This window comes from Colius striatus, chromosome 1 (assembly GCF_028858725.1).
Source record: "Colius striatus isolate bColStr4 chromosome 1, bColStr4.1.hap1, whole genome shotgun sequence".
Taxonomy (NCBI): Eukaryota; Metazoa; Chordata; class Aves; order Coliiformes; family Coliidae; genus Colius; species Colius striatus.
In genome coordinates this window covers 133,170,849-133,198,200 of record NC_084759.1, presented here as the reverse complement: position 1 = coordinate 133,198,200, position 27,352 = coordinate 133,170,849, and the positions used below count along the sequence as shown (strand labels likewise).

At 43.2% G+C, this 27,352-nt stretch overlaps 1 protein-coding gene across 3 annotated transcripts; it reads right to left on the bottom strand.

The window, feature by feature from the left end:
* Positions 1 to 26,867, bottom strand: FOXJ2 (forkhead box J2). 3 transcript variants are annotated; one of them, XM_062007843.1, is made up of 11 exons: positions 25,355 to 26,867; positions 11,108 to 11,460; positions 10,185 to 10,259; positions 8,144 to 8,212; positions 7,685 to 7,825; positions 7,042 to 7,240; positions 4,952 to 5,278; positions 4,472 to 4,573; positions 3,866 to 4,066; positions 3,018 to 3,116; positions 1 to 2,464 (listed from the first exon to the last, which is right to left on the bottom strand). In XM_062007843.1, exons 2-11 carry the CDS (start codon positions 11,438 to 11,440, stop codon positions 2,376 to 2,378), a joined length of 1,635 nt encoding a protein of 544 aa, XP_061863827.1. In that variant the 5' UTR covers positions 11,441 to 11,460; positions 25,355 to 26,867; the 3' UTR covers positions 1 to 2,375. The 3 variants fall into 3 exon arrangements, with proteins under 3 accessions (XP_061863827.1, XP_061863837.1, XP_061863847.1); XM_062007853.1 differs by having other exon boundaries at positions 7,042 to 7,237; XM_062007863.1 differs by lacking the exon at positions 8,144 to 8,212.
* Between the last annotated feature and the right edge of the window lie 485 nt (positions 26,868 to 27,352).

The window sequence follows — 27,352 nt, the reverse complement described above, 5'->3', positions numbered from 1 at the left end:
TTAAACCATAAACATTCACTTTTTGTTTTTATTAAGAAAGCATGCACAAAAATAAACTCGTGAGACCGCGCGCCTCTCTCCCTGACAACTGACACAAAGCACGGGGGTGCGCCAGGCCGGCCCCAGGGGCCCACTGGGCCCCGCACCCTCCGCGTGCTCACAACGCACATGTTTACTTCAGGGGCAGAGGAACGAGGCTAATTTGCACACTGACCGGCATGTATTTACAGATGCAAACGAGGCGCAACTTAATACACAAATGAGGCAAATATGCAAATGAGGAGCACTTGGATAGGCAGAAGGAGCCATCTTGGGTTTGGTTTTCTTTCAGTGCTGTTTTCAGACTTCCACAGGGCTGGCTCTCAGTAACACCCTCTGCAAAACACTAGCTGGCACCTACCAGAGGTTGTCTCTCGTGGTTGTCTCTGGTGCCACTTTCTGCAGAAACCCATCACAAGTGCTTCCAAGCTGTATCATTCCCACTCGGAGGCAGCAGAGATAACAGCTGACTCCATGTAGAAGTTGTCTGGGATTCCTCATTTCTCTTGGAAACACTCAATGACGAATTCCCCCCCTCCCCAACCACACACTTAAAAGAAAAAAAAACCACAAACAGAAAACAAACAAAAATGTCCCATCCCATCCCCCCCCCATACAATGAGACTCTGTCCACTTCCTTGGCAAAGATCCAATTAGCTTATCCTGACAGCAAATTTAAGAAGCAATGCTAGTTCTCCACCTTCCTGCAGTCAGACTAGACATTATCACTCCCCTGCCCCAGGTCTGTCGAGCAACCATTGCATTTTATTTCCATCTTGGTTCCCTTCACTCGTAAACTGGGAATAAGGGCTGGGGGAGAGGCTTTACAAAATACAGAATAGAACCAAAAAGGGGAACACAGGACACAGCTTTGGGAGGAGGCATCTCAACACACCCCTGCTCCTGCACCTTTTCCACCTTCCTGATTTGCATGTGCTGACAAAACTCACCCTTTGTGATTCACACTGGATTCCATTGCCTCCCCAGCTGAACTGCAAGGGCTCTGACCCACCCTCTTCCCTTTTATACTACACTCTTTGGCAGTTTGCCTTAAAAACTACCCCACTTCATCCTTTCATGTGCCTCTTAAAAAACCACTTGTGGAGGCCTCCCAGTTAACTTGACCAGAGGGTCCAGCCCTTCGACCAGAAGTGCCCTCAGTCAACCTCACTACAAGCAGCAGCTTCCTGTCCCTGCCAGGAGCCTGTTCACAAAGCAGAGCCATGGACAGAACTTGGGACTCCCTGTGCTGCAGGGTACTTGCCACCCCCAACCAGGACAGTCTCTGCAGGAACAGGAGGGGCAGATGGAAACGTAACAACCCAACAAATGCTGATGGCAGGAAACTTCCAAATTTGCGAGTCAGAGCCTCACCAGAGACTTTGAAAGGGGGTTTGAAGGGGTGGGGGGTGAAATGGAAAGTTCTGGGGAATACAATTTGCTGAATCACACGTGACACCCCTGACTGCTTCTTTTACCTGATGAGTATGTAAGCTGCACCTGGAGACTGCAAAAGGCAGTGCTGAAAATGGGTCAGGATTCCCTCAGAATTGTTCTCAGTCTTCACAGATGGCCCTGCATTCTGAAACCCAACTTCTCTGCTGAAATACCATCTCTGCCACATCCTCCTTCTCTCCAAACTCAGGTCTACCCTCCCAGCTCAGCTCAGCTCAGCTCTCCCTACCCCAGGGATAACCCTCTCTTTGTAGTTGGGAGCTCTTACTTCTCTTCTTGCTTTTCCTGCTGGCTCGAGAAAGTTCACAGAGCTAAGACCCCCTTTCCAGCATCCCTTTAGCCCCCCGACCTTTATAACATTTATGAAACAACGTAACTACAGGTTCCCCGGGTCCACGAGTCTCTCTCACTCCAGTAGCCAATACGGCAGATTCACCGGCCACCTTGAAGGGAAAGAGGGATTGTTAAACGCAAAATGTCGGAGGCAGAGAAAGATGCACTCAAGGATTCGGCCTTCCGAAGTCTTCTCACAGCACCAAGGACCAATCTTTCCGCCCTCCACAGGGCACCACGCAACATGAAAGAGCCAATCTGATGCGTCCGAGGCCACCAGAGGAGGGGGAGGGCTGTGCTCAATTATTGGTAATAATAATAACAATAATAATAATAAACAAAAGAAGAAAAAGAAGATAAAACAGGACGCAAGGAAGGATTATCTTCGGCAGCATCTTGCGGTGGCTTCTCTGGCGGAGATAGAGAATATATATCTATATACAGGCAAGGCAGGGAGGCTGGGGAGGGTGGTGCTGGCACCATTGACCCCGTGTCCCCCTCCCTTCCTGCATCCCTCACGAAGGATGGGCTATCGAGTCTGTCACTTGCTAGGTGATCAAGTCCCAGTCAAAATCATCGGGGATTTCTTCATTGGCACCTGGAGGCGGCCCTGGAGGCCGAGGGACCAGATGGTGAGCTAAGCCAAAAATAAGAATGAAGAGAAGGGAAAGAGAACAGATTAAAAAACGGCATGCTTTTTCACAGCAGGCCCTTGGGCAAAAGAAAGCATAAGGGGTTTGGGCCTTCTCCCTTCCAACAGTCTAACAAGCAAGAAGATCACTAGCTTTAATTTCTCCATCAGGCAGCACCTATCAATGTCTGCAGGTGGTCCACTGTGAAATCCTCCATAGCAGCTTCTACAGAGGTTGAACTGCAGCTTCCTTACAGCTGACTGCTGACAGAGTGCAAATGATTTCATCAAGAGATGCTTCTCACAAGAAGTTGCTTTCAAGCAACCACCTGAGGGTGAAGCTAAGCTAGAAGACTCTTTACGTGAAGTGAAAAAAATCAGGCCACTGAAATGCTAAACCTTGCCAGAGCTATGGCAGATCCCTAAACGAAGGGTCCAGTCCAGACTCCCTTTCTACCCTCACCGCTCCACTGGATTCATAAGTACTTTGGGAGAAATGCACAAAGGGCTTGAGAAACGGTTCTTTCATGTTCACTAATATGCCTGAGTCAGCCCTTACCTGGGCGATTATATCCTGGAGAGTCCTGGGTGGAAATCTGGTACATAGGAGATGGCCCAGAGAAGAGATGGGGAGGCTGGGGCTGACCATAGGAGTTCACTGTGAAAGGGAATGAATAATAACAAAAATAGCCGTTAATGTTCTGCTCAGCTGACTGGGCCCTGACTGAGTGGCAGCTCAGCCACAGAGCAACTCACTCAGACCCATGGGATACTGAGGAGATGTTCAGCTGTTGAGTCCTAACTGCAAGCTATAGCTTGTTCAGGGATCTCATTCTTGGAACCAGCAGGAGTTTCTCTATTATTGTAAAACAAGAAAGTTTTCATCCAGAAATGCCACAAGCTGGCTAAATATAACCCATTTAGTTCAGTATTAGGTGACACACACTATCACAGTTCCACCAAGACCATGATATCCTCTGTACTATCCTCACAGTGCATCATCCTCCTCGTTGTCCAGTCAGTATTTCTCCAACACAGATACAAGATCTTTCTTCTTTATGGCTCCTACCATCTAGAACAGCCATCTCTCTACCTTGCCTTTGCTTTCTGTTGGTCACCTATAAAACGCATCATCCCTTTCTCCTTTCATGAGTTTACCTTTTAAATGCATTTCTGCCTGGAGAGGTTGCCTGTCAATGGCATCACATAATATCAACCTGTCTAGGCCACAACATAGGACAATCTTAATTCTTTAGAGGCAGAGGAAACCCAGCTGCTACAGAGAGCTGTAACAACCTATCCCCAAGCTGCTCAGTGCTAGGTTGCCTGGCAAGGCTGCAAGTAGTTTAGAATATTCACAGAACTTGGCCTTCATTTACACCTCATTTTAGTCTCCCTCTTAATTACCTTGGTTCATGGATTGTTCCTGTTTGCCACTGTTCAGGGCACAAGAATCAGAGATCCGAGGGGGCTGCTGTGGGCCAACTAGATGAGGGAGCTGACCAGTCTGGGTAAGGAAGTGATTAAGGGAGTCACAGAGGTTGGCAATATGGTGTTGATCCAGCGTCCAGTTCTTCCGCTCAGCCTGGCGCAGACTCTCCATCAGCTCTGCAGTGGACAAAGGGCAATGTCAGAGCCAGCACTCACACTGTGGCCTTCCCTCCAAAAAGTTTCTTCTCCCCACAAACGCAACTTCTCCACCAAACTCCTGGAGAGACACCATATCTAGGATACTGTCTCACTGACTTGGGTAGGGGAGGGAAGAGCAGGAGGGAAAAATAAAAAGTTAGCTTTCTGATGTACTTTTATTAATTCCCCCTGCCACCAATTGCTGCAGTGTTCAAGAGCTTCTGGGTCTTTAGCAGGACCTATGAAGTAAGACACCTCATTTTACAAAGAGAAGAGAAGCCCATGGACTCAACATAGCTACGCTGACAAAAAGACCTGGGCACAGCACTCATATTCTAGACTAGTCACTGTGTCACTAGACCTAGTAACAAGGCCCATACTGACCTGAAAACTGGGAGTGCTCAATGCTAGACCAGTTCAGCCGGTTTACCATCTTGAAACTTTCCTTCAGGGAATCAATGTTGGAGCACCAATCAGGGGGAAACACTGCAATGCAATGGGGACAAGATTATTCCAATACAGACTGCCCTTTCCCTCCACCTGCTCATACAGGTTGATTTGCCCTCATCACCAAGGAGCCTGATGCTAAAGCAGCTAGAAATCCTTTCTCCCTTGGAAGACCAGGGATGCTGCCTCTTTCATTTAGCCCAAGTTCACCTTACGTCCCTAAACAGAGTCCCAGTGTGGATATACCCCCTTTCTCTTGGTAAGGACACAATCAGACTTCAGTCATAACTTACTTTCACCCTTTTTCCACACAGGATGCAGATGCTACATTGGGAAAGCTCTCTTGGGGAATTTCAATCTGGGGGCTCCTCCCTGCTCCTTTTTCCCCAGCTGCTCTTTCTATCACCCCTGACTCACCAAAGCCAGCATTGTTGATTGAAGCCTGTGACTGCTGCTGCTGCTGGTGCTGATGTGCCTGCTGCTGTGGGTGGGAATGTGGGTGATGTTGTTGATGCTGGTGGTAGCCTCCATGCTGCATTGGGGGCGGGTGCATGGACATCACTGGTGGAGGGCCATAACCTTCACCACCCTGCTGCTTTCCCCCTTGGGATGGGCAGCCTTCTGGGGTTGGAGTGTGGAGCGGGGGAGCAGTGCCCACCGACGAGGGGCCTTGCTGCTGCTGCTGCTGGTACATGTAGTAGTTGTGGTTGGAGGGCTGCATATCACCAAGGAGAGAAGAGAAACCTGCCAAGTAAAAGAAAGAGAAGGGAGCTTTAGAAGCTGCCTGGACAAAACCTCTGCTTACACTATCCATCTCTAGTTTGACACTGCTATTTATGAAGCTTTTGGAGTGCCCTCTACAGGCTACCAACAACTGTGACCTGCAGTTATGCCCTCGCTGTGCTCCAATCACTGCTCAAAACAAAGGGATTTACAACAAAGCCACAGGAGGATTTAAACTTCTAGTACACAGTGAGGCGCTTAAATTCCTTCCTGGATTTTTCTTATATATACCAAAGTAACCAATGCTCCCCAAAATGTCATGCACATGTTGTTTTCCTAGGAACAATGATCAAGTAAACTTAAACATTTAAAAAAAATCAGACAATTTCATCAATCTGACTTGCTGAGCTCCCTTCAATTCCAGTCTCATAGGCAGCTTGGTTGGTAACCATCACAGTTTTTCTCAGGCAGATCATTAGAGGTCATGTGTTCTGCTGCTTTCCTACACTGAACACACTGCATGCACCAGGGCTCCTTTATTGCTTTCATTCCTCCTGACTCATTGGGTGTGTCATTCCTATCCTCTTGTACTTTGGGCATCCCCTACACAGAAGAGGATCAGGTGCTCTCCAGTCTTCCCCACACCAGGAGCTCCGCATCTCTCTCATGTCTGCTTCCCCAGTTATTCTCCCTTTATGTCATGGAACCCTGGGGAAAGCCAGAGTGAAGGGCACTCTCTGCCACTGACCTCAGGTACCCATTTCTTACTCTGACTGCCATTCCTTGGCCATCTGCAAGCATACCTCAGGTCTGCACTAGATCCAAAATCGACCATTACAGCATCCTATTGCTGCCACGGAGCAAAGGGGTGAATGCTGACCTCCTAACTCAAAAGTTGCTCACAGAATTTCCCCCCAAACTGCCAGTTTATAAGACTATCTTACAGCTGAAGACATGCAGGAAAAAAGAGCCAGAGTGATGGTAAGCTTTTACAGAGGCATACACCAAGTCAAGGTTCTTCTCTACATTTTTGTAGCTTGCTCATTCTACGCTCTCACCTTTTATTTCATTGAAGCTACAAGTGCAGGAGGCTCCTCCTAAAGTATCAGACTGCACTGCATACTGCCTGACACCATAGGTGAGATGCTCATCTAATAATATTTCCATTTTACACCAGATTCGAACTTGTAGAGGCAGGAGTAACGTCTGCAGCCTTCTCTGCCAAGTTCTGTGTGGACACCCATCCCCCCTAATCCCTGCGCAGCCCTGCCCTCTGCTGGCTATTTCCTCGACCCCAGCGAAGCGAGCCACCCAGAGAGGTGAGAGCTCTCTGCAAAGTTCAATTCTCCAAGGCTTTCTACACTCCGAGTTTTAAAAGATCCGAGCAATGATGACTTCCCACTCTTCTTTTGGAGAGACTGCACACGCAACAATCCCCTCCCTCTTATCGTTTCTAGCCTGGCAGGTTGTGAATGCCTCTCTGACATGCTTTTCTTCATTTCTCCGAGCTTCTGCCATTTTAGTATTTGCTTTTTTATCACCACAAGGTATTTTTAAATCACTATCGTCTTTATTCTGAGAGAACCAGGGGGAGCAATAGATAAAGGACATGCAGATTTCTTATCTGCTCCTGGCAGAACTAATTACAGCATGCCAAAGAAGAAAAGTCTGTTTGCACAGGCTCCTAAACGAGGAAAGATCTCAAACATACCAAAGATAAATCAGTGGACGAGACTGTGTGGGCAGGTACCTGCCTACCCCACACGATGCATATAGTTACTCACCGTGCTGAGAGGAAGATGATTTCTCCAGCATGGATTTGTAGAGGTTTCGGAAGGACCAGCTAAGATCCTGGAAGTTGATCTCAGAGTAGGAGAATTTGAAGTCATGGTTGGCACTGTACAATGGTGGTGGCACATCAGCCCCTTCACGGCCCTGCCCCCCTGCTACAGAAGAGGCAACATCCACAGGCCCTGCACTCTGCTAAGGGAAGGTAAAAATATGGCCTTTAGCTTGTACTAGATTTTGTAGCTTCAGATAGAAATCTAGAGACCAGATACAGGTAGAATGTTCACTGATAACCTGTACCACTTATCTCCCAGCAACTCTTTCAAATGACATTTTCCTTGAGGAAAATTAACCACCACCCTTGGAGCAACAATGGCTCCAACATCACCCTTGAAGGGGTGGCTCCAGCCTTTTCTTTGGCTAATACCATTATGCCTTTATACTCATCCTCATCCAGGTTTTTGTTAAAATTCACTTCCTCCTCTCTCTGCAATTTGAGTTTCTTCCCTTCTTTTTATTTTTGCTGGTATCACCATTTGCACAGTTCTCTCTCTTCTCATCACTTGGCTTTTCCATTCACGCACTCCTCCCCCTCTCCTTTTTCCACACTGCAAGGCTTCTATCCTGTTCCCTCCTCACCTGACTGTAGTTGGCAATAGGGGTGGTGCTCTGGAGCGACAGCTGAGGGGTGGCCTCAGGTGGTAGAGAAGCTTCTGTGCTGACTGGAACAGCCCCTCGGGGGCTTTTACTTGCCTCTTGCTCTGGTGAGTCTTGTGGTATCTGTGGATGGGGAAGAAAGAGAAAATGAAAGCGGCAGAAATCAGAAACAGATGGAGAAGTGAAACTGCATATGAGATGCCTGCTCCCCTACCGTAGAAGTTTGTGGCTGATAAAAGACAAGGACTGCACCTTAGTCACTGAATAGCAACAACAGCAGCCAACCATCAGGACATGTGCTAGACAAGTCCTAACCCTTGTCTTCCCATCAGTACACCCTGCCCTCGAAATGGTACCATGGTCTGGTGCTGGAAGGACTCCTTGGAACAAAGAAGGATTTCCCCCTCCTGATCCGTGCTGTCTGGAAAGAACAGTACTCACGTCATCATCTGGAGGATGCCGCCTCTTGCGAGATATATCTGGACATGTATCTATTGTCCAATAAGAACCCTAGAAAGAAGACCCACTGGTGAATACATTATCAAATCAGATCCTGAAGCAGGTGGTTACTGACTCAAAGAATGCAGCACCAACTAAACATTAAGGACCAGAAGGACCACCTGCCAGAACATCAGTCAATTGAGAAGTGGGTGTAGGAAAGATGTTATGCTCCTGCAGTGGGTTGTACTGAACGACAAGGTATGATGCTACTGGGTAGAAGACAGAATGCTCTACGTTTCCATCACTCTTAGAGTCAGGACACCAAGAAGAGCAAAGGATGTTTTCATTCAAGCTAGGACAACAGTTTTGGACCTGCACACCCCCTTTGATACCTTCCTCACAACATCAATTTGCTACTGACTGATAAGAACCAATCTGATGTTCAGAGTGGGCACAGACAGCTAAAAGGATCGCTCCTTTTCCATGCTTGGGAGACTCCACGTGGAGTACTGCGCCCCTTTGGGAGGTTCCTCAGTACAAGGCAGACACTGGCATGCTAGAACACATCCAAAGATGAGCTACCATGATGGTTAAGAACTAAAATACATTATGTACAAGCAGTTCACACAGAGAGATCTGTTTAGCCTAGATGAGAGAAGGCTAAGGGGATCTAACCATTGTCTTCAACTATGTAAGGAGATTACAAAGAAGTCAGAATCAAACTCTTCTCAAAAAATTCACAGCATGAGAATAAGAGGCAGCAAACCCAAGTTACAGCAAGAGAAATTACAACCAGATGTAAATAAAAAATCTCCTCACAATGATGCTGGTGCAGCAATGAAAAAAAGTGACCAGCTGTGGTGTCTTCATCCTTGGGAGATACTCAACAAAGACCTCAGCAACCCAATCTAACTGTCCCTGTCTGGGAGAGAAGCTGGGGGGTTGCCTGTTGACCTCCAGAGGTCTCTTTCAACATACAATAGTTTATAATTATATCTGTTGTTTTCTGAACAATTACATGGTGTGATTTAGCTCATTTTAACATCCAATTAAAATCTGAATAATCAGAGACAAACAGAGGATGACTTTTCTTTATAAACCCAGCCCAATATGCCAATGAACAGTTGCAAACATAAACACTGAATTCAGTTAGGATTTCTCAGAATAAGCCATATAAATTAATAGTATTTTTGAGCAGTCCTCTTCAAAGATATACTGATTCTACATATAGACACCAGCTGAGCATTACTTAGTCCTTTAAATATAATCTGAAATAAAAGGCCTGAGCAAGTGGGGCCTTTCCAGTAACTTTAGGATGGAGGGAAAGAGAGAAACTTTCTGTCTAAATACATAGCTTCTTGTCCTCACCATCTCCTTTTGATTCTTTGGTTACTTATTCAACAGTAATATCATCTGCATGCCAAGTCTTGTTTTTGCCAGCAATTCCCCTTTACAATCTATGTATACTAACAAAGCTTTACTAGCCCTTACTCAGCCAACAAATTCTTGAGTTTTACTTGTAGATGATTTCTACATATTTGAACTAACTGATGGTGACACTTTTTTCCATCAACACCAAATGTTTTGCAGTCTAAATAGGCAGTAGTTCTTCTCTCGCTTCCGTGGATCTTGCCTCCACGAAATTCATGATGTCACATCCCAGTCCAGTCATTCACCAGCAGCCACTACAGTCTTTCATAACAGAACAGGTTGGACTAGACCCACATTTTACATATAAAGATTGAGAAGAAAAAGAAAACTAATAATGTACATTCAACCCCATTTTTGTCTTCTTCCGATATATTTAAAGCCAAACGAAGACCACAGAAAAGAAAAATAATTGCTAAAACCATTAAAGCCCTTTCACAGGTTCCCTTTAAGTGAATGCTTCTGTAGCCAAAGCACTGCAGTAAATCTTACTACTGCTTCCATTTTTGCCTGCACTTTAGGTTTCAAATTCCACCCTTGAATTAGAAAGGGCAACCCCAGCTTATTCCCTGCAGTTTTAAATTGCTTGCCCAGGAGCATGCAGATTTCTTACCTTCCCAGGATCATCTCTTGGCCGAGGCACCTTTCGAAAACATTTATTCAGAGAGAGGTTATGACGAATAGAATTCTGATGAGAAAGTAAGAGATACAGGTAAGTGCTACAACAAACAACATTGACAGGAGGTCAATTGTGTCAGGAGGTTGGGACATCCCTTTTTTCTATTGTAGTTAGCAACAGGACAAGGGGTAATGGGATGAAGTTGGAACACAAAAATCTCCACTTAAATATAAGAAAAAACTATTTCACTGTGCGGGTGAGGGAGCAGTGGAACAGGCTGCCCAGAGGAGTTGTGAAGTCTCCTTCCTTGGAGGTCTTCAAGACCTGCCTGGACATGTTCCTTTGTGACTTCATCTAGGTGAACCTGCTTCAGCCAGGGGGGTTGGACTAGATGATCTCTAAAGGTCCCTTCCAACCCCTATCATTCTATGATTTTATGATTCTTTGACAGCCTTCTCAGTATGCCTGGAGGTGGGTAGAGAAACAGAAAGATGGTACACATTTGAATGCCAAAGCTCACCACCTATACCCAGAACACAGCAGAACAGAAGCTGTGGAAAGGATGAATAATAGCAGGCTGAACCACCTATACATATCTCTACAGAAGGTGCAAGGAAAACACTGTCAGTGGGATGCATAGATTGGTAGCAATGTGGGGTTTATGAGAGGGGTAGTTGGTTTGTTTTTCTTGCTTGTTGATGATGGGTCAAAAACCCATGCTCCTTAAGGACCCTCCTTGCACATAAAAAAAAATTTTCAGATAAAATGGGACTTCTGTCTCTGCGCTTTCTCCAGCTGGCCAACTTAAGTTTAAAATCTGCCTTTTTATTTTGCTCAGTGAGAATATTTTGCACAGCATTAAGAAAATAGGTCTTGTAATTAGACAAAAAGAGTGCTTCAGCAATGCAAGTCCTCACCTTCCAACCAATACCAGCATTTTTGTAGTAGGGAAAGTTGTCACAGATCCAACGGTAGATCTCACTAAGCGTCATCTTCTTGGCAGGTGATGAGTTGATGGCATATGTGATCAATGTGGCATAGCTGTATCGTGGCTTCCCATCTTGGTGCACTGCAGCCTCATCCTTACTCAGGGTGGCATTGGGATCTGTCGGTGAGCCTGGGGGACACTTTCGGGCAGCACCTGGAGGTCCTGCTTGTGAGGAACCCCCTAATTTTTCAATAGTAGCCCTTAAAGTAAGCTGTGGGAGCCAGTCTATGGAAGTGAGGCTGCTTTCCAGGTCAGAGGCCATGATGCTGGGAGCAGGAGTATCTGTGAGGAGAAAGGAACAGCAAAGGAACTCCTTAGATACAAGCAAGGTGAACTCCAAGAACAGAAATATGCAATTGTATTCCTCCCCTGATTCCCCCACTATCACAAATACCTGTGTGATGATCATCCTACTTCATACACCTTATTCACAGCCAGACAGAATCATCCAAAGTGCCCTATGACCATGTATCTGGGAGGACCATCCTTGCTGGACAGTGGCTGGGACAGTGCTGATGGTAACATTGCAAGGACAGTCTTACCCAGAGTATCCCGATTGTTCCCAGGTAAAGATTTATTCAAAGGAAGTGGAGCCTTTTCAGCAGCTGTATCACATTCACTCCTTTACTGTCTAAGTGTATAACCTTTTTACCTTTAATCAAAATTACCTGTAATCAGTGGCTTTACTGGGTTCAGGTAAGAGGAAAACCATAGCTAAAAGGGAACATTCCTTCATGCTACATACAACCACAATTTCATCAGATCATCTGGAAAAGTCGGGACTGTGATTATCTTAATTTGGGGGGCAACTAATTTCTCTCTGAGGCTTAGTCTCTCTTTTTGTGTTAGATGATATTATAATAAATCTTATTCCTTACAGCTAGGATTACATACCTCATTTTAAAAGACCAAGATCACGCATAATACTATATATAGATAATTACATCTACCATGTCGAGGTGGAACAGACTATATTAAGCACATAATAGTTAAAGCTTTGCCTACCATAACACGTTTTTCCTAAATATACACATAATTTTATTGAACTAAGTCTTGTTTAATTCACAATGTAACAGGCAAATATTTTCCCCTGATTCTGAGAAACAAAAAAATGTACTTGTCCAAGGTCACACAACAAGTTTGCCACAGGGTGGAAACAGATTCAGGACTTTTCTTCTCATAAATATTATATATTTCCCCTCATAAACCACACTTGTCCAGCACACTTAGCACTTCTACCCAAGGTTTCCTACTTAACAATTATTTTATATGAAGAAAATATTTAATAGCACAGACTTGTATGAACTTGTACACTTAGAAACTTTTGTATGCTGTCTTCCATAGTAAAGGCAGTAGAAAGATCGTCATCCTTACTTATAACTGGCTGCATCACTATGTCAGGAACAATCCCTTGAAGTCTGGACTGATGTAGCTAAGTTTCCATGGCCACAATCTGCACTGTTCCACACTTATTCTTTGCATAAAGAGAAGAATCAAGTCTTGAAGGGCTGCAAGTTCTGCATTTTTAATTTTTGAAATTAGTCTTTTTAAAGGATCAAATGATACTATCTTTGAGCATGATAGTACATACAAAAGGTAAACTCAAAAACACACACACACATACTGATGTACACACTCAGGTAACGAACATGCACACAAGTGAGAAAGAACAGACTGACTTGAACACACACTGCTTAGAAGAGATTCATCAGCAGACACCTCTCACCAAGTGCATCACTCATATGAGTGGATCAGATGAGACAGGGAGACACCCATCTGCATGAATACCAATTAGATACTCATTCTAAAAATAGGTATTTGACAATAACACAGTATGATAGATCCAGAGACAGATGCACCCAGCATTTTGACACAGGAGCTTCCCATTCTTCCCCCAGAACCATATGCATTATACCTTACCTTGTACTTCTGCACTGAAGTGCTCTCACAGCACAAAAGCACTTAACAGTCTACACTCCAACACTTTCGTATGCAATAAACCTTTCATTTTCATGCATGTGCTCATCACACCTCTTAGGGCTCAAACAAAATTCATCCCTGAATTACCACAGCAGCAGCTCCAAAGCCCTGGGCTCGGAAAACTCCTAATTTCATAGTTAACATTATCACACTAATACACAGACTAAAAAGCAAAATTGCAGTACTATAATATCTGTAGCAAATGGAAACATCTTCTGTCTGTGAAGGAAAGGAAAAGCCTAACTGCTACTGACTTATCTATCTAGTCATCTGCCACACTATCGCATATGATAGCAATGACTACTTGCTACACAGCTAACTAGATGATCAGAGTTGCAAAAAGGCAACCCTCCTCAAGTTGTTTATTAAATATAGCTCTATTTTGGCTGAATTGATCTAATCTCAAACATTTTAAATTAAAAAAAAAACAAACCCAGATGCAGCACTATTTCTTCCTGAATTATAGAAGGGAAAAACAATATTTTTATCTAGTGGGGGACTGACAGATGGCTGAGGTATCCATGTAACTGAAACACAGCTACATTTGCATGGTAACCATACAGGTACAGCCCTCATTGAAAGTAGTATTCGGCTTGGGAGAAAACAAACATGAACTAAATTAATCAGCTGAATGCTTTTTAAGTGTGGCTCATATCAATTTTAACTTCCATAGTGCAGAGAACAAATTTCTGCTGCTTACCATATGTTAAACAATTACAAAATATCAATTGTGCAAACAATACAAATTCAATGTAAAATAAATACAATTTCCCAACCACCACTCTTTATATTTTTTTCAAGACAAGCATAGAAGTCAAGAAAATTAGGTTATATAACAGATCAAGAAACCCTATTTCTTCTATTTGAACAGAAGAAAACACCATGGTTTTCACAGAGCTTCAGATTTGCCCAGGTTATGTCAGTAGAACATGTGGGATGGTTAGCTATGCAGCAAAACTTGAGGTTGATAAGCCACATGCATATTGTCAAATACACAGGGTTTTCTGTATATGTGTAAAATACACTTGTCAGGGAGACATGCAAGGTTAAAACTGAGTCACATTACACTCACACTAAGAATATGAATATTTTTATTCCCTAGTTTAGAAAAAAAACTCTGATAAGAAAACAAAATCCAAACATCTTACATAAAAAATAAGTCTGTGCATACATACACACTAATCGCCCAGTGCTGTAACAACTGTTTCTCAGTAAAATATATCAGCTCTTTATGAACATGTAAGCTTAAGACAGTAATTTAGGACAGAAACTAAAGACTCAGAACCAATAGCGATCACATGGGAAATTTCAAAGCAGTGGAATAACATTTTTCCACCTTTGAACCTGATCACGTTACTGGATTTATAAGTCTATATCCTGTCAATATGGGGTCTGTAATAGCCAGGCATAATCAAACCTTAGGTAAGGTGGCAATTCCAGAACACTGTCAAAAAGTGTAAAAATAATTTGGTATAACTGGCTAAATACTTCATTATTTGAAAGAATAATTATACTTGCTATAATTTGTGCTGTATTTCTCATTCACCCAATCCAAGTAGTACATCAGCTTGACACCACTTAATGGCACAATAAAACAAGACTGCAGCCAAACCAGAGAAGCTGACAGTTCTTCCAACTTTCCCTTCCCAGTTTATTGGCTGGCAAATCTTTCAAACTCTTCTCTTATGGTCTCATCCAAAAAAAGAGGGGGGAAAAAAAAAAAGCAAACCACCAAACCAACAAAACTAATAACTAACAAACACATTGAAGTGAAATCAAGGTTGTTTAAAAATAAAAAAATCCTACCACATTAGCAAGCCAGAATTAACTTTAAAGACAAAAAAAAAAAAAAGAAAGTTGAAGACAAACATTCATAATTGCCTCCTTTACATGGCAAATGGTTATCTGTTTATGCATTTGGTTGACTTTAAAAACCAAGGGTAAGGTAGCCAAGTCATCAAGTCATAATCACCATCAACAGCTGCAAATTGACTGCAGAGTTGTTTTTTCTGAAGCACTAACTAGTTCCAGTACAACCCCAAGTCAAGACAGGTCAGAGAGATACAGAAGTAATAGCTAAACACTGGTCCAAAACTACAATTAAACAGACACAATCTGTGTGATTCGGAACAAAAATGTATTAATCGTTAAAGCAAATCCTAGCATTGAATACCTTTTAATAACCACTAATTCACTTGAGACTAGTAATACTCCATTACAGCTTTCCAGGAAAACTACTGCCTTGCTTTGAATATTTGCAACTAGCAAATCGAACCTCAGGCTGAGAACACAAGCCAGCCGGAATGTCTATAAGGCAGTACTATCCCTGCTGCTGGACTGAAGAAATCTGTACTTTGTCTGCCTTTCTATTTTGCAGATGCTTGCTCTAAGCCAGTCAGATCTTATCCAAGATCACTGCTACTTATATATCGCGACTGAAAAATGTCTGAAATGTGGGGAACAGCACTCTAAGGGTCATATTGAATGCAGTTAATAAACATTTATAGCCCAAAACATTATCTAAGGCTGAACTCAAAGGCTGGTCAGTCAGAAGCAGTTAGGACTGAAGCAGAGTCATTCAATGAATGAAACTACACTGTGGACAAAGATGAATATTCCAGAATAAATCCCTACATTTACTTTTCTGTATTTACTTTCGCTGTTGGTTTACTTGCTGCGACTCCAATCCAATGAAACACTACTGGCAAAACATTCAATGGAGACTTAACTTAGGCTTCTCAATGTAAGCTTTCAGAAGGAAGAAGTGCACAGACTGCCAAGCAGTGACGAGCATGGCTGCAGAACACCTATAAAAATAAGGTCACTTCTACAGGGATGCCCGAAGCACAGATCCTGTATCTAACAATATCTATTTAGTATACCCAGAGACACACCCAGCTCCTACGATATTTTAACAAAAAAACCTCAAGCCCAACAAACTGGTAAAAAAAATGAACCATTTGACGGCAATTTTTCTGAAACAGGAAGGTAAGCACAACGTCAACTAGAGGAAATTGCCTCCAAAAACATGGCAAAGTGACGTGCAAGAATAGCACATGCATGGAGAAGCAGACAGCTTCTAATTTCATGGGAAAAGGCAATTTTTACATACTTGTGTAAATCACACATGGAACAAACCTGTAATCTTATGCCAATACAGAAAGGGAAAAAATCAATTTTGCTAACTCTGGCAAGAAGATAAATTTGCCATTTTAAGATACGTGCTTTCCCTCAAAAATAAGGAGGTGTGAACTAAGAGGGAGATCCAAAACACGTAGGGATCTTATCTTCTCTAAACAATCTGACTGAGAGATACTTGTTTCATGTAAGAAACTTGAAAAAATGGATTACCTGCATAGTCTGAAATTGTTATCCATCGTTTTAGTAACTACCTGTGAGAAGTCTTCAGGAAACATTTATCAAACCCAGAAGGTTTAATCAAACCCAGAAGGAAGAGAGAGGCTGCTGGGTTCTGTCCATAAAAAAATTAAACTTAGCGTGCAAGAAGCAGTAGGTATTACACTAGTATAGCAAAAGAAAAGCACTGCGGTTTGAAAGTACACTTCTCTCTGCAGTGCGATATGAAAGGAAGAGAATCAATCCCTAGGGCAAAGTGGTAAGAGAAATCATTATAACCTAGAACCATGTTTCCCTTCTTTGGGAGTGGTGGAACAAGCCAAAAAACATTTTCCCAATGAACTATAGGCTTGCAAATGTGGTAATACAGAGCACATGGCTCTTGCTAGTCATGAACCACAAAGAAAAAAAAAATTCAACCAAACGAAGTTACTGACACCTAAGGGCATACAGCCTGGTATCACCTATATGAATACAGACTGTCACAATCAGCGCCTGTCCACCTCTCAGTCATCTGACTCTACTCAAAATCACTTACTGTGCACAACAGAATAGCTCTGAATGTTTGCTGCTACTTTCTATAGAAGAACACAGCTGGCACAGTAATTATGGCACCTTGAACTGGAAATTTGCTAAAAGTTACAACACAGCAAGATGGTACTGAAAACTCAGAGTCAGAGGAAGATGAAATTGAAAACTTTTAGGTCCTGTATAGCCTAATATAAATCACTGGACTAATTGTTTTGCTGTAATTAAATTGTTATACAGATATGGTTTTCCTACAACAAACAGAAATCTCAACAACATGAAGTTTCAAGGAAAAGTAAAAAAAAACCCAAATGTTTCCATAATAGTTACTAAATACATAACTATAATATGGACATGTTTTAACACAGGGCCTTTCAATTCCCTCAATTTTGTGAAAAATACACAAGCAAGGCATAATTTTGAATTTAGTGAATGAAAGGCACTGACTGCACGTGCATTCTTGGTACTAATGAAGCATGAAGACGTGGGGACTGAAAAGATCAACAAAACCCCCATATTGGCAGTGCATCAGGATCCAATTCCAAAAGCAGTTATGTTCTAGTTTTGGATAAAACTGACAAAATTATATAGTTTACAAAACCTGAGCTGCTTATTTAAACTTTCAACAGATGACATTAAAGCCAAAGTCTAAAATATTCTCATGTCAAGGGAGACAGGATCAAGCATAGCTAGTTCCTTGCCAGATTTCAATAAGACCAAGTAATCAAATACTTTTGTTGTCTACTATATAAACATGTAGCAAAAATGCATCCTGCACAAACACTGCAAAGACCTCTCAAGACTCTGAAAACATAAGTTTAAAGCTAAGATTAGTTTGCTTACTTATGGTGCAGCATAAGTGAAAGTGGGAAATACGTAACACCGGTCAAAAGAAACAGCAAACAATACTGAGAATACCAGTGTGCCTAAAACACATTGGAGCCGAAATTTATTTTCTTTGTAATAAGACTACTATAAAAGATTTATTCTAATAATAAGCCAAATGTCCCATGACAACCCTCCCAATAACAGATCTGAGGTAAAAAGTAATCCAAGCGCTTTGAAGGAGTACAATGAAAATACATCACCACAGCAGAAATGTCTCTACAGCATCTCTCCAGTCTCTGTAACACTACTCAATCTTTTACCGTTGGAAGTAGGAGCTGTAATTCTAAATATGTGTCAAAGCAGGAAAGAGAAATCTTTTGCATTTGCCTTAAGAATTAGTAGAACAGTCACTCTTACACTGAGAAAGGTATTGGGTGTTGGTTTTGGAATAATTCAAATTTATAAGCATATATCTGGAACAAAATTTTCCCTTGGAAATCAGAAGTCTGTGGTAGATAAGCTGTACCTAAGAAAAGGTGTTTCACTCAGCCTTGTGGGAATACCCAGATATATAAGGATTTAAATTTTAGCTGCCTATCAGAATTACATGCAGTAGCCAGCCTTTAGTACAGGATATGCAAACACTGATACAATACCCAGATTGTCTCTGAAGTTACATCAGAAGCAGATCAACATGCAGAATATCTTGCTCATAAGATCTTCACATCATTGCAAAGATAGGTATTCCAAACTAAACTGACTGAACTGTCTTCCAGGAGACAAGACATCTGACAATCCCTAGCCAGGCTCACAATTTGTAAAGATTCATACCAAGCCTGAAGGACAAGAGGATTTAGAACCACTCTTACAAGGAACACACACCCATTAACAGTTTCTTCTGGCTTAAAATGCTAGTATCGTTAGTTGCGTCCTACTGCATCCTACTCAATTTTGCCCCATCTTGTTCATCATCCTCAAACCAAATGTCCTGTTCATTTATTTATACTGATAGAAACTCTTCCACACACATAACTTGCCACTGTTGCCACCTTGCAACTGCAATTAAGTATTATTCTGCTCCAAGTCCGACTTTCCTAATCCTTGAGATGATGTCTCTTTGGTTATGATGACATTTATTTACTTCTGAAATCACGCTCTTTACAAAAGAAGACAGAGAGAGGAAGATACATGTAATAAGACAACTATCTCCAAGTATCAGTTAGACCTTTTGAATAATTCTCAAATATGCAAATAAGTAGTTTCCAGTATGACTGGCCTCAATTGGCTGGCAATTTTCCTATTTGTGTCAAGGTATGAGTCAGTAAGAAGAACGTGAAGAGATGCTCACAAAAGAAATGGAAAAGCACAAAGTCATGCTTGTGTTGCTGGCAAAGGACAATTTGAGATAGTGACAGGTAGAAGAAAAACATCAGTGCGGAGGCCTCAAGTGAATACAAGTAGCTGGAACCTTATGTGGTGGATGATAGCCAAAGAACAGGCTTGTCAAGGAGGAGATGGCAACATGTTGAGAAGACATGCCAGGATAACTGCAGTAATTGTGCTTTTAACAAGATAAGACGGTAATACAGTTGTCAGAGGCCAGCAAGAACAGCTACCAATAACCAGGAAAAAGTGTAAGAGTTACCCAAAGAGACTAAGAAAGACAAAGTGGGAGATTCAGGCCACACAACTGAAAGATGAGTCCCTATCTTGTATGTACAGAGCAAGAAGAATGCAAGAAAACCCATGTTATAGGCCCAGCTGTGGAGGCTTGCAACAGATCAAAGCAGGAAACAAAAGGGAAATCTCAAAGGAGCTTCATGGAGTTCCATCTTGGCCTCAACGATCTTAAACTTGCAGCAAATCTTTCAAAAAAGATATTAAGGTAGTATGCCAAGTTGCATAACTTAAAATCACTGGCATGAAGGAGGTAAAAAAAGCCAAGAGAGGATACCAGAAGTGGGTCTTTGTGTCTAACTTACAAAAAAAAAAAAAAAAGGAAGGAAGGAAGGTAAATAGCTTAGTGCAATAGCTACTGAATGAATGACTAGAACAGTAGGAGGGAAACCAGGAAAATACTGACACAACAGTCAAGTGAGGGCAAGATTTCAAGACTGGATATGATCAAGTGTCAAAAACAGCAGGGAAGCCAACAGGGATGAAGATGGAATAGAGACCCTGAGATGTGGCCAAGAAAAGGTCATTAGAGATCCTGGGAGAAGCTTCAGGGACTCAGAGTATCCATACTTAAGTTGACTTAAAAAAAAAAAAAAAGCACAACAGTTCATGCTAGACTGCGCACAATGGTACAGGATCTTTCAGCTTTGGAGCCACAGGTCTTTCCATGAATCAAAAATAAATTGGAGCATCATGCTTTCATTATCTCTTAATGCCACAAAAGGAGGTACATAGAGGTTTTGAGTTCAATATCACATTGAAATTAAGGTAATCAACAGCAAGAACAGCCAGCCTTAATAAAGTGTTTCTCATCCTTATACTTTGGAACCCTTAGAAAAGATCAATAACCTATTCCGGAATAAAGGGGAAGCCATGCATGGAGAAGAGCGCAGCCCAAGGTAAGCCAGCAAAGGAGCAGCAGAACCATGCCGAGCACACAGGGTTCCCAAATCCCAGACTGGTTCTCTACATTCAAAGCTTGGCTGCGCTATTCAAGTAGAGGTAAAGACAATTTTCAGTGGTAACTATTTTAGCAGCTTGTTTAGTTCCTGATGGAGAGGGAGATTGTTTTGGTTTTATGGAGATAACTGAGAATTCAGAAACTTTGCTCCTTTAATTTGCGACCACAAAGAGTTCAAATTCCTTCCTAATTATTCAGATTTGAACTTTTAACAGTAATTACATATTTCTGCTATAATCAGGCACAGTCTTTATACAGCAGGGAGCATAAACAAAATTTGAATTGCTAATTGTAAAAAAAAAAAAAGCAAGTATTTTTTTCCTCCAGGTATAAAAGCTCTCACTCATCATCTCCCCCTCTCCTTCAGTGCTCAGTCTCCCTTACACATAAAAAAGACAAAAAAGAAGACACATTCCCTCATTTCAGATTACTTGATGTGAAGTCAAGATCAGCTTAAAAAGATGAGGAATGAGGTACTGGACATTGCACAAATTCTTCACCCCAATTCTCAAAATCGACATCCTGAAGTGAGAACATAATGCAAGGGCTTTTCATTCTAACCAACTAGTATCCATCTGTTCCTGACGAAGGGAAGGGGACAGAGAAGAAGGAATGGTGGCAAAATGAATAAGTCAGATGGATTGCAAAGTGCCATTTCCCAGCCTAGCAGAACCAGGTATTTTCAGAGGAACAAAATTCTGTTATCATACAGTGGCAAAAAAGAGCAGTGCTTGACATAACTTCAGATAAAAAAATGCTATGTGTCCACAGCCATATAACCTAACAAAAGCTGAACCAAGAACAGGTCGAAATGCAGGTGGGGAAGTAAGAGCAGGGCCTGTGAAATGTAGCAAGAAAGGATTCCTGCCAGCGAAGAATCCCAGAGAGGAGAGGAGGGGTGCTTCCTTGATGAAGAGAGAAGCAGCATTTTAGGCTTATAGGACCACAGGATGGAATGCCAAAGGGATGGCATGGAAAACGAGATGCAAACAGCAGTACAGAGAGAACTGGGAGGAGGAGTGGGGTGTAGGAGGAAATGAGAGTAAAGAAGTAGGCGGGGTGGAAACATGCTGGGCCTTAAAGGTACAGGAAAGGAACCTGACTGCAACATGATGCTAGGAAGCCCAGGACAAGATTCGGGAAAAGGTTCACAAAGGTAAGGAACCAGCAAAATCTGTGCATCTACCTTTAAGACACTAACTCCAAGGTCCATAATGGGATGGGGCAGAGGATGGGGCAGCTCAAAAACAGAAGGATAAAATGACAGTCTAGTCCAAAACTTGGCAATGATTAATTAAATTAGTCCTAAACTAATTAGTCCTAAAATTAAATTTGCCCTAAACTCTGTTGCAAGGTCTCCAAATTTGGAAATATTTCCAGTATTTTACATTTTCATTTCAAATTTTAAAATGAAAATTTGCAATTAATTAATTGTGAAATTATACTGCAGCTTGCTTGCTCTATCTCAGCAATACAACATACACAGACTGCCTTTAAAAGTGAAAACAGGAGTACAGGGCAGAAAAACATTATATATTTTTAAGTTCATCATACATTCCTTGGAAGAAGGAAAGAAAAACAGCAGGATACAAGTAGCAATACCGACTCTTACCAAGATGATAAACGTTTGGGGGCTGAACACTCAAGTGGATATTCTTGCTAAAATAACATGATGTGCCAGAGCCAGCAATACAGAGACTTAAATATTTTTATATAGGCTTCAGAATTAACACAACTTGAGAGTTCAAATATTTTGGGGGTACCATTTTAGGCTGTCCATTAATCACTACTCATATTTCCAAAGTTGTCTTCCGGGCTGAAAATACTCAAAACTTTTTTTTTTTTTTAAAGTTTCAATTCAGCAGCATTGCTCAGCAAAAGATTCTGCAAATGGACTACTACAAAACATAGAAGGTTCTGTATGAAAGTCACTGGTCACAATTCTACCCAAGGCTGTGAAAAACAAATTGAAAAATTAGTTCAAAAGCAAATCATCTTTTGGTTGCTAATGACTGAGATGTAATTCCTGTCTGACAGATGTGTAAAAAGAGACAGCCCAATCCTGCTCTTGAGAGACAGCTGTCTTTAACACAGTTGCCATTAACTGCACCTCCTTTCTGACATTTGAAGTAAAGGGCTGTGGTGGGACCTCTCACCATATGAAAGTCAGATGAAGTTTAAGAGAGGAGGCAGTAAGCAAAGAGCAAAGCTACCTGTACTTCTGTAGTAACAACTACTTTTTTTCTGGGGGGAGGGGGGGGAATGCAGGTTAAAAAGAAAGAAAGAAAAAAAGTACTACTACGATTCTATAACCCCATTTCAGACTGGGGAATTATAACCACACTCCTCAAACTGTTTATTGTCTTTCATTCCTACGTTTCTATTCTAAAAACTAACCAACAGAACCAGATCTCACAGTAAAATACAGGATCTTACAGAATACATACTTGAACACTAATATAACCCCATGAGTTTTCAGCAACATAATCCTTTTCCCATAACTCTCTAGACCGTCTCATTTCACTCGAGAAAAGTTTGACCTGAGAAATGCCACACACTCAGTTCTCAGACGGAGGCAGAGTGCCTATAGGACAGGATATCAAGATGCTTCAACTTAAAAAGTCAACTTTTGGAAGCATGAATGTCCAAATTTAAATATTCAAACCCATACACACATAATTGTCTCTTTACTCAAGTGTTGAAGACTTAATTGGTTCTGTCAGTTAACTCTATGTACCTGGGCGTTTACAAGAAAGAATTAGGCTGTTTACTTAGGTACCCAGATGTGGATTTTAAATTCTAATTTTGGCCCCTCAGTTTTAACATTCTTAATGTAAACTCTTAAAGACTTCCATGTCAATGCGTCTATAAAGTACCTTGCGCTTTCATGAAGGCAACTAATACTCTCCTTTTTTCTTTTATGGTTACTTTTGTACAAAATAAATGGTGCAGAACAGCTGCAGTATTCCACCTCAGAGGAAACTGCATTTTTGTCTGTAATAAACATTTGGTGTAAATACCATGATCACACTGAAGAGCTATGCTCTCTAAAAATTATTCCCTTAAATTTATTATTATATCCTAGCTTTTGTATAGCTGTGTTTTAGACTATGAGATCTTCAAAGCAGAGATTGTCTTAATTTTGAATGTCCTAGTCAGCACTGAAGGCTTTGACAGCAATTAACAAATAAATACCAATTACTCTACAGCACAAGACTTTCAGCCTTGTAGGTCTGTCATGAATATTTAAAGCTCAGGCAGCAAATATAAAATCTTAATCATTAATTATGAAGAAAAAAAAATGTTACGTATACAGAAAGATAATTGTGGGAGAGAAGAATTTTGTAAGGCTGGCATATATGTGCTGTAAAGTGCCCTGGCATCCATTAGAGCCAAAAGCACTTGAAAAATGTCAAGTCACTACTGTGAGGAAGGGGGCAGCGTGAGGTAAATTAACCTCAAGAACAGGAAAAGTCAGTTACCCTCTTGAATGTACAAAGGCCAAAATGCCTTAGTTATCTCTTCCCTTGTGCAAGATAACATAGCTGTACTCAAAACAGGCTGATTGCATAACTACAGGGCAACAGGTAGGAGAGCATCTAGCAGTACCCCCAGATCATATGTACGTTTCATGGTTCAGCCTTCCCTTAGAAAGAGGCCTCTTCTGAAGCTATGGATGACTGTCAAAATTCTCTGCCAAAATGGGGAAGCACTGGAGTGTCCTGGCATCTTTTGTCTGATCCTGCTAGCAAATTACCAAGGAGTTCCTTCTTCAGGGACTCCCTGTTAACCATTGTGCTCCCAAATGGATTCCAAAAGGGTTCCTGTCCTGGCCAAGGACCCTTGGATTTCTTCACTGTTGTCTCACTGGAGAGCAGAAACAGGAATATCTCAGGTGAGGTAGCCTTAGGCATGATTCTTCTGTTATGAAAATCTGCTTTGGCTTCATTTGAGATGAAGACTTGATTTCTCAGGAAATTGCTACCTTAGTGTCAGAATACACATTTGTGACTGGAAATTAACTGCCTCATTTACAAAAAGCAGCCAGCTTGGCTCACCGTGGCACTGGCATCAGGACTGACATTCCTAGCTCCTGAATGTGGTATAAAACACAGATGAGGGCTGGTGGCAACAGAATGGCTTCTTTTGACTTTCAGAGAAGGTTCCACCAGCACTGTCACGATTTTCATTCCCAGGCTCCTGAGCACCAGAGAACTCACTCTCAAGGGCACTCTTTCCAGAACTAATCCCACAGTCCCTAGGCACATTAGGACACATATGTCAGAGCACTAGTAGTGGGATCTGTATGTCCAGCTCTAAAGAACACTGAGGTCTGTGTCACACAATGATTTTATTCCCCCAGTCATGAGTGTAGTAGGACCCACATGGAGACCAACTGACACTCCAACCCCACAGGTGCATCCTTGGACACTAGCACTACAAATCACTGCTCCTGTCTCCTCAATGCTTTTTTGGCCAGTGTTATCTTTCTTAATGACCCCTAAATGATTGGTGATAATAAAGGCTGAGCCTAGGATGAATACATCACTGAAAGTAAGCAGAAGGGAAAGGGCAGAGAGGTGCCTTAAAATTAAATAGGGATACAATCTCCCATAAGCTAAACAGTGGGAGAAATATGCTATACAGAATTGACCTGATTCTAAGGGAACTAAATGAGACTGAAAAAGACATGCAGAAAAAGAAGGCTGGGGAGAGGTTTAGAAACAGAAAGAAAATATTAAATTGAAAGCAGATACAGTGAGAGAAGAGACGTGGAAATCAAGGACAGAAGGTGAAATAGAAGGACAGCTAGGAATAGAGAGGTGATATAATGTGGTCACTCACGTTGTTTGGAAGATTTTCTGGAGGGAGGTGAATTATCTTCACTGCTGGTTTCTGGGGTCCTTCACACTCCTTCTCTGAGACCCATCCTTGCAGTGTTGCTGTCAGCTATTCCAAGAGCTTCTTCAATAAATATTTTGAGGGCGAAGGGATTGTGGATGAAATCAGGATCTTGAATATTAAAACAATCTGCCTGAGATTGTCAGTCCCCTAGAACTGTTGGGTTTATCCCAGGATGGAGATTCTCTGTCCTTTTTAGCAGCTAATAAAGGGGTATTTTCCTGGGAGACAGCTTTTTCACTGATTGTCAGATTATTTCAGAGACCAATTTTCCCAATCTCCCTACCTATAAATCCCTCCCCTCTTCAAGCACACCTTGTCCTTAAGGGTGGGCAAATCTCCTTCTCTGAAAGAAAAACTATTGCTATTTCTCTGGATATTATCAGCAAAATTTTCCTTTTCCCTGTAACTGGGAGGGGCGTCTTCTCTCCTTGCACAGGATATTTGAAGACAACCTCTTGCAATTAGGGGATGGGGGAATCTTCCTTGGGATGAAGGAGGATGAGGTTGGTATTGTAAATTATCTCCAATGGCTATCAGCAACTGGAAAAGGGAAGAATATCTAAATCTGCCTCTGCTTTCTCTCCCTTGTTTTGCCTTCTCTGCTGCCTGCTAATTAAAACTACTAGGTAAATTCTGGAGCTCCTGGTTATTTCTGTCTTGGGGACTGCCTTTCTTGGGCATATGGGGTTTCTTCTGTGAAGACTCCCCTCTTACTACGTCCTCTAGGAAAGAGCTAGGGAAGGGCTGTCTCCTGCTTCAGGGAGGAATTTCCCCAGTAGCAGGGGGAGTAAGTGGTAAGGGTTATTCTCACAATGCTCAGAAACTGTGGTCTGAGGATGCCTCTCCCTTGAAGTGGTACAGAGGGAGCTCCAAAAGGCTCTATTCCACAGCGAAGTGCAGACCTGCTTCTAGATAGTTACCAGGGCTTAGTGCCGGGGCCTTCACCCACCCTTGGCTCGTTAGCAGAGAAGAAGGCAAGTGTCTCTGCCGCCAGCTGCGGGAAAGGGGGCTGGCAGGCGGGTTCGCCCAGGCCTGCCAGCGAGGCGGGGGCGGCGAGGGGCCGCCGGGCCGTCCCCCCACGCCGGGCGAGGGGCTGCCTAACGGGGTGTCCCCTCACGGCTGCGGATGGGGCGAGGGGCGGCGGGCAGGGTCTCTTCCCCCACCCTGACAGGCTACGGGGGTGTCCCCCCCACCCTGGCTGCCCGGAGGCTGTCCCTGGTTTCCCCCCAGGCCCCAGCTCCTCTTGCCCGGGCCCGGCTACCGCGGGAGGCCGCGGCGGCTCGCGAGGCTGAGCGGCCGCCTCCGCCGCCTTCCGCCGGGCCTTGGCTTCGTCCCAGGAGCGCTCCCCGGGCTTCGGTGCGGGGGGCCCCGGCCGGCCAGCGCTGAGTCTCTCCAGGCCCCGCCGCTCCCGCGGCTGCTGCTCCGGGCTGCGGCTCCACTGCAGGCCGCGGCTCCTCCCCGGCCTCCGCTCCGCCTCCCCCGGCTCCCCCCGGCCGCGGCCGCCCCCGCCTCCCCGCGTTAAGGAGGCGCCGGTCGGGAGAAATCGCGGCTGCCTAGGGAGGGTCTTGACCATTGTAGCTACAGGAGGAAGAGTCCGGTTACCCGTCGGCACTGGCGGGGGCTGCGACCTTCCCCTGTACTTCTGCCCCCAGCCCAGGGGCTCGGCTCACCCCGGAGATGGCTGCCGTCCCACTCAGGCCTCTGTCAGCAGCAGGTTTTTGCCGCCCCTCACATGGCGGACCTCTGTTGGGCCCCTGCAACAGCCATCCACACACTCGGCAGTCGTCTCGTCCAGCCCGAGGGGGCTCCCTGGCCTACCCACCGGAAGGGACGGGGATGGGGCCTGGACCTCGAAGCCCCTGCCACGGGTCAGGCTCACTGCCGCTGGTGACTCTGGTTCACACAAGCCACCCAATGGTTATTCCCTGCTGTAGCCGA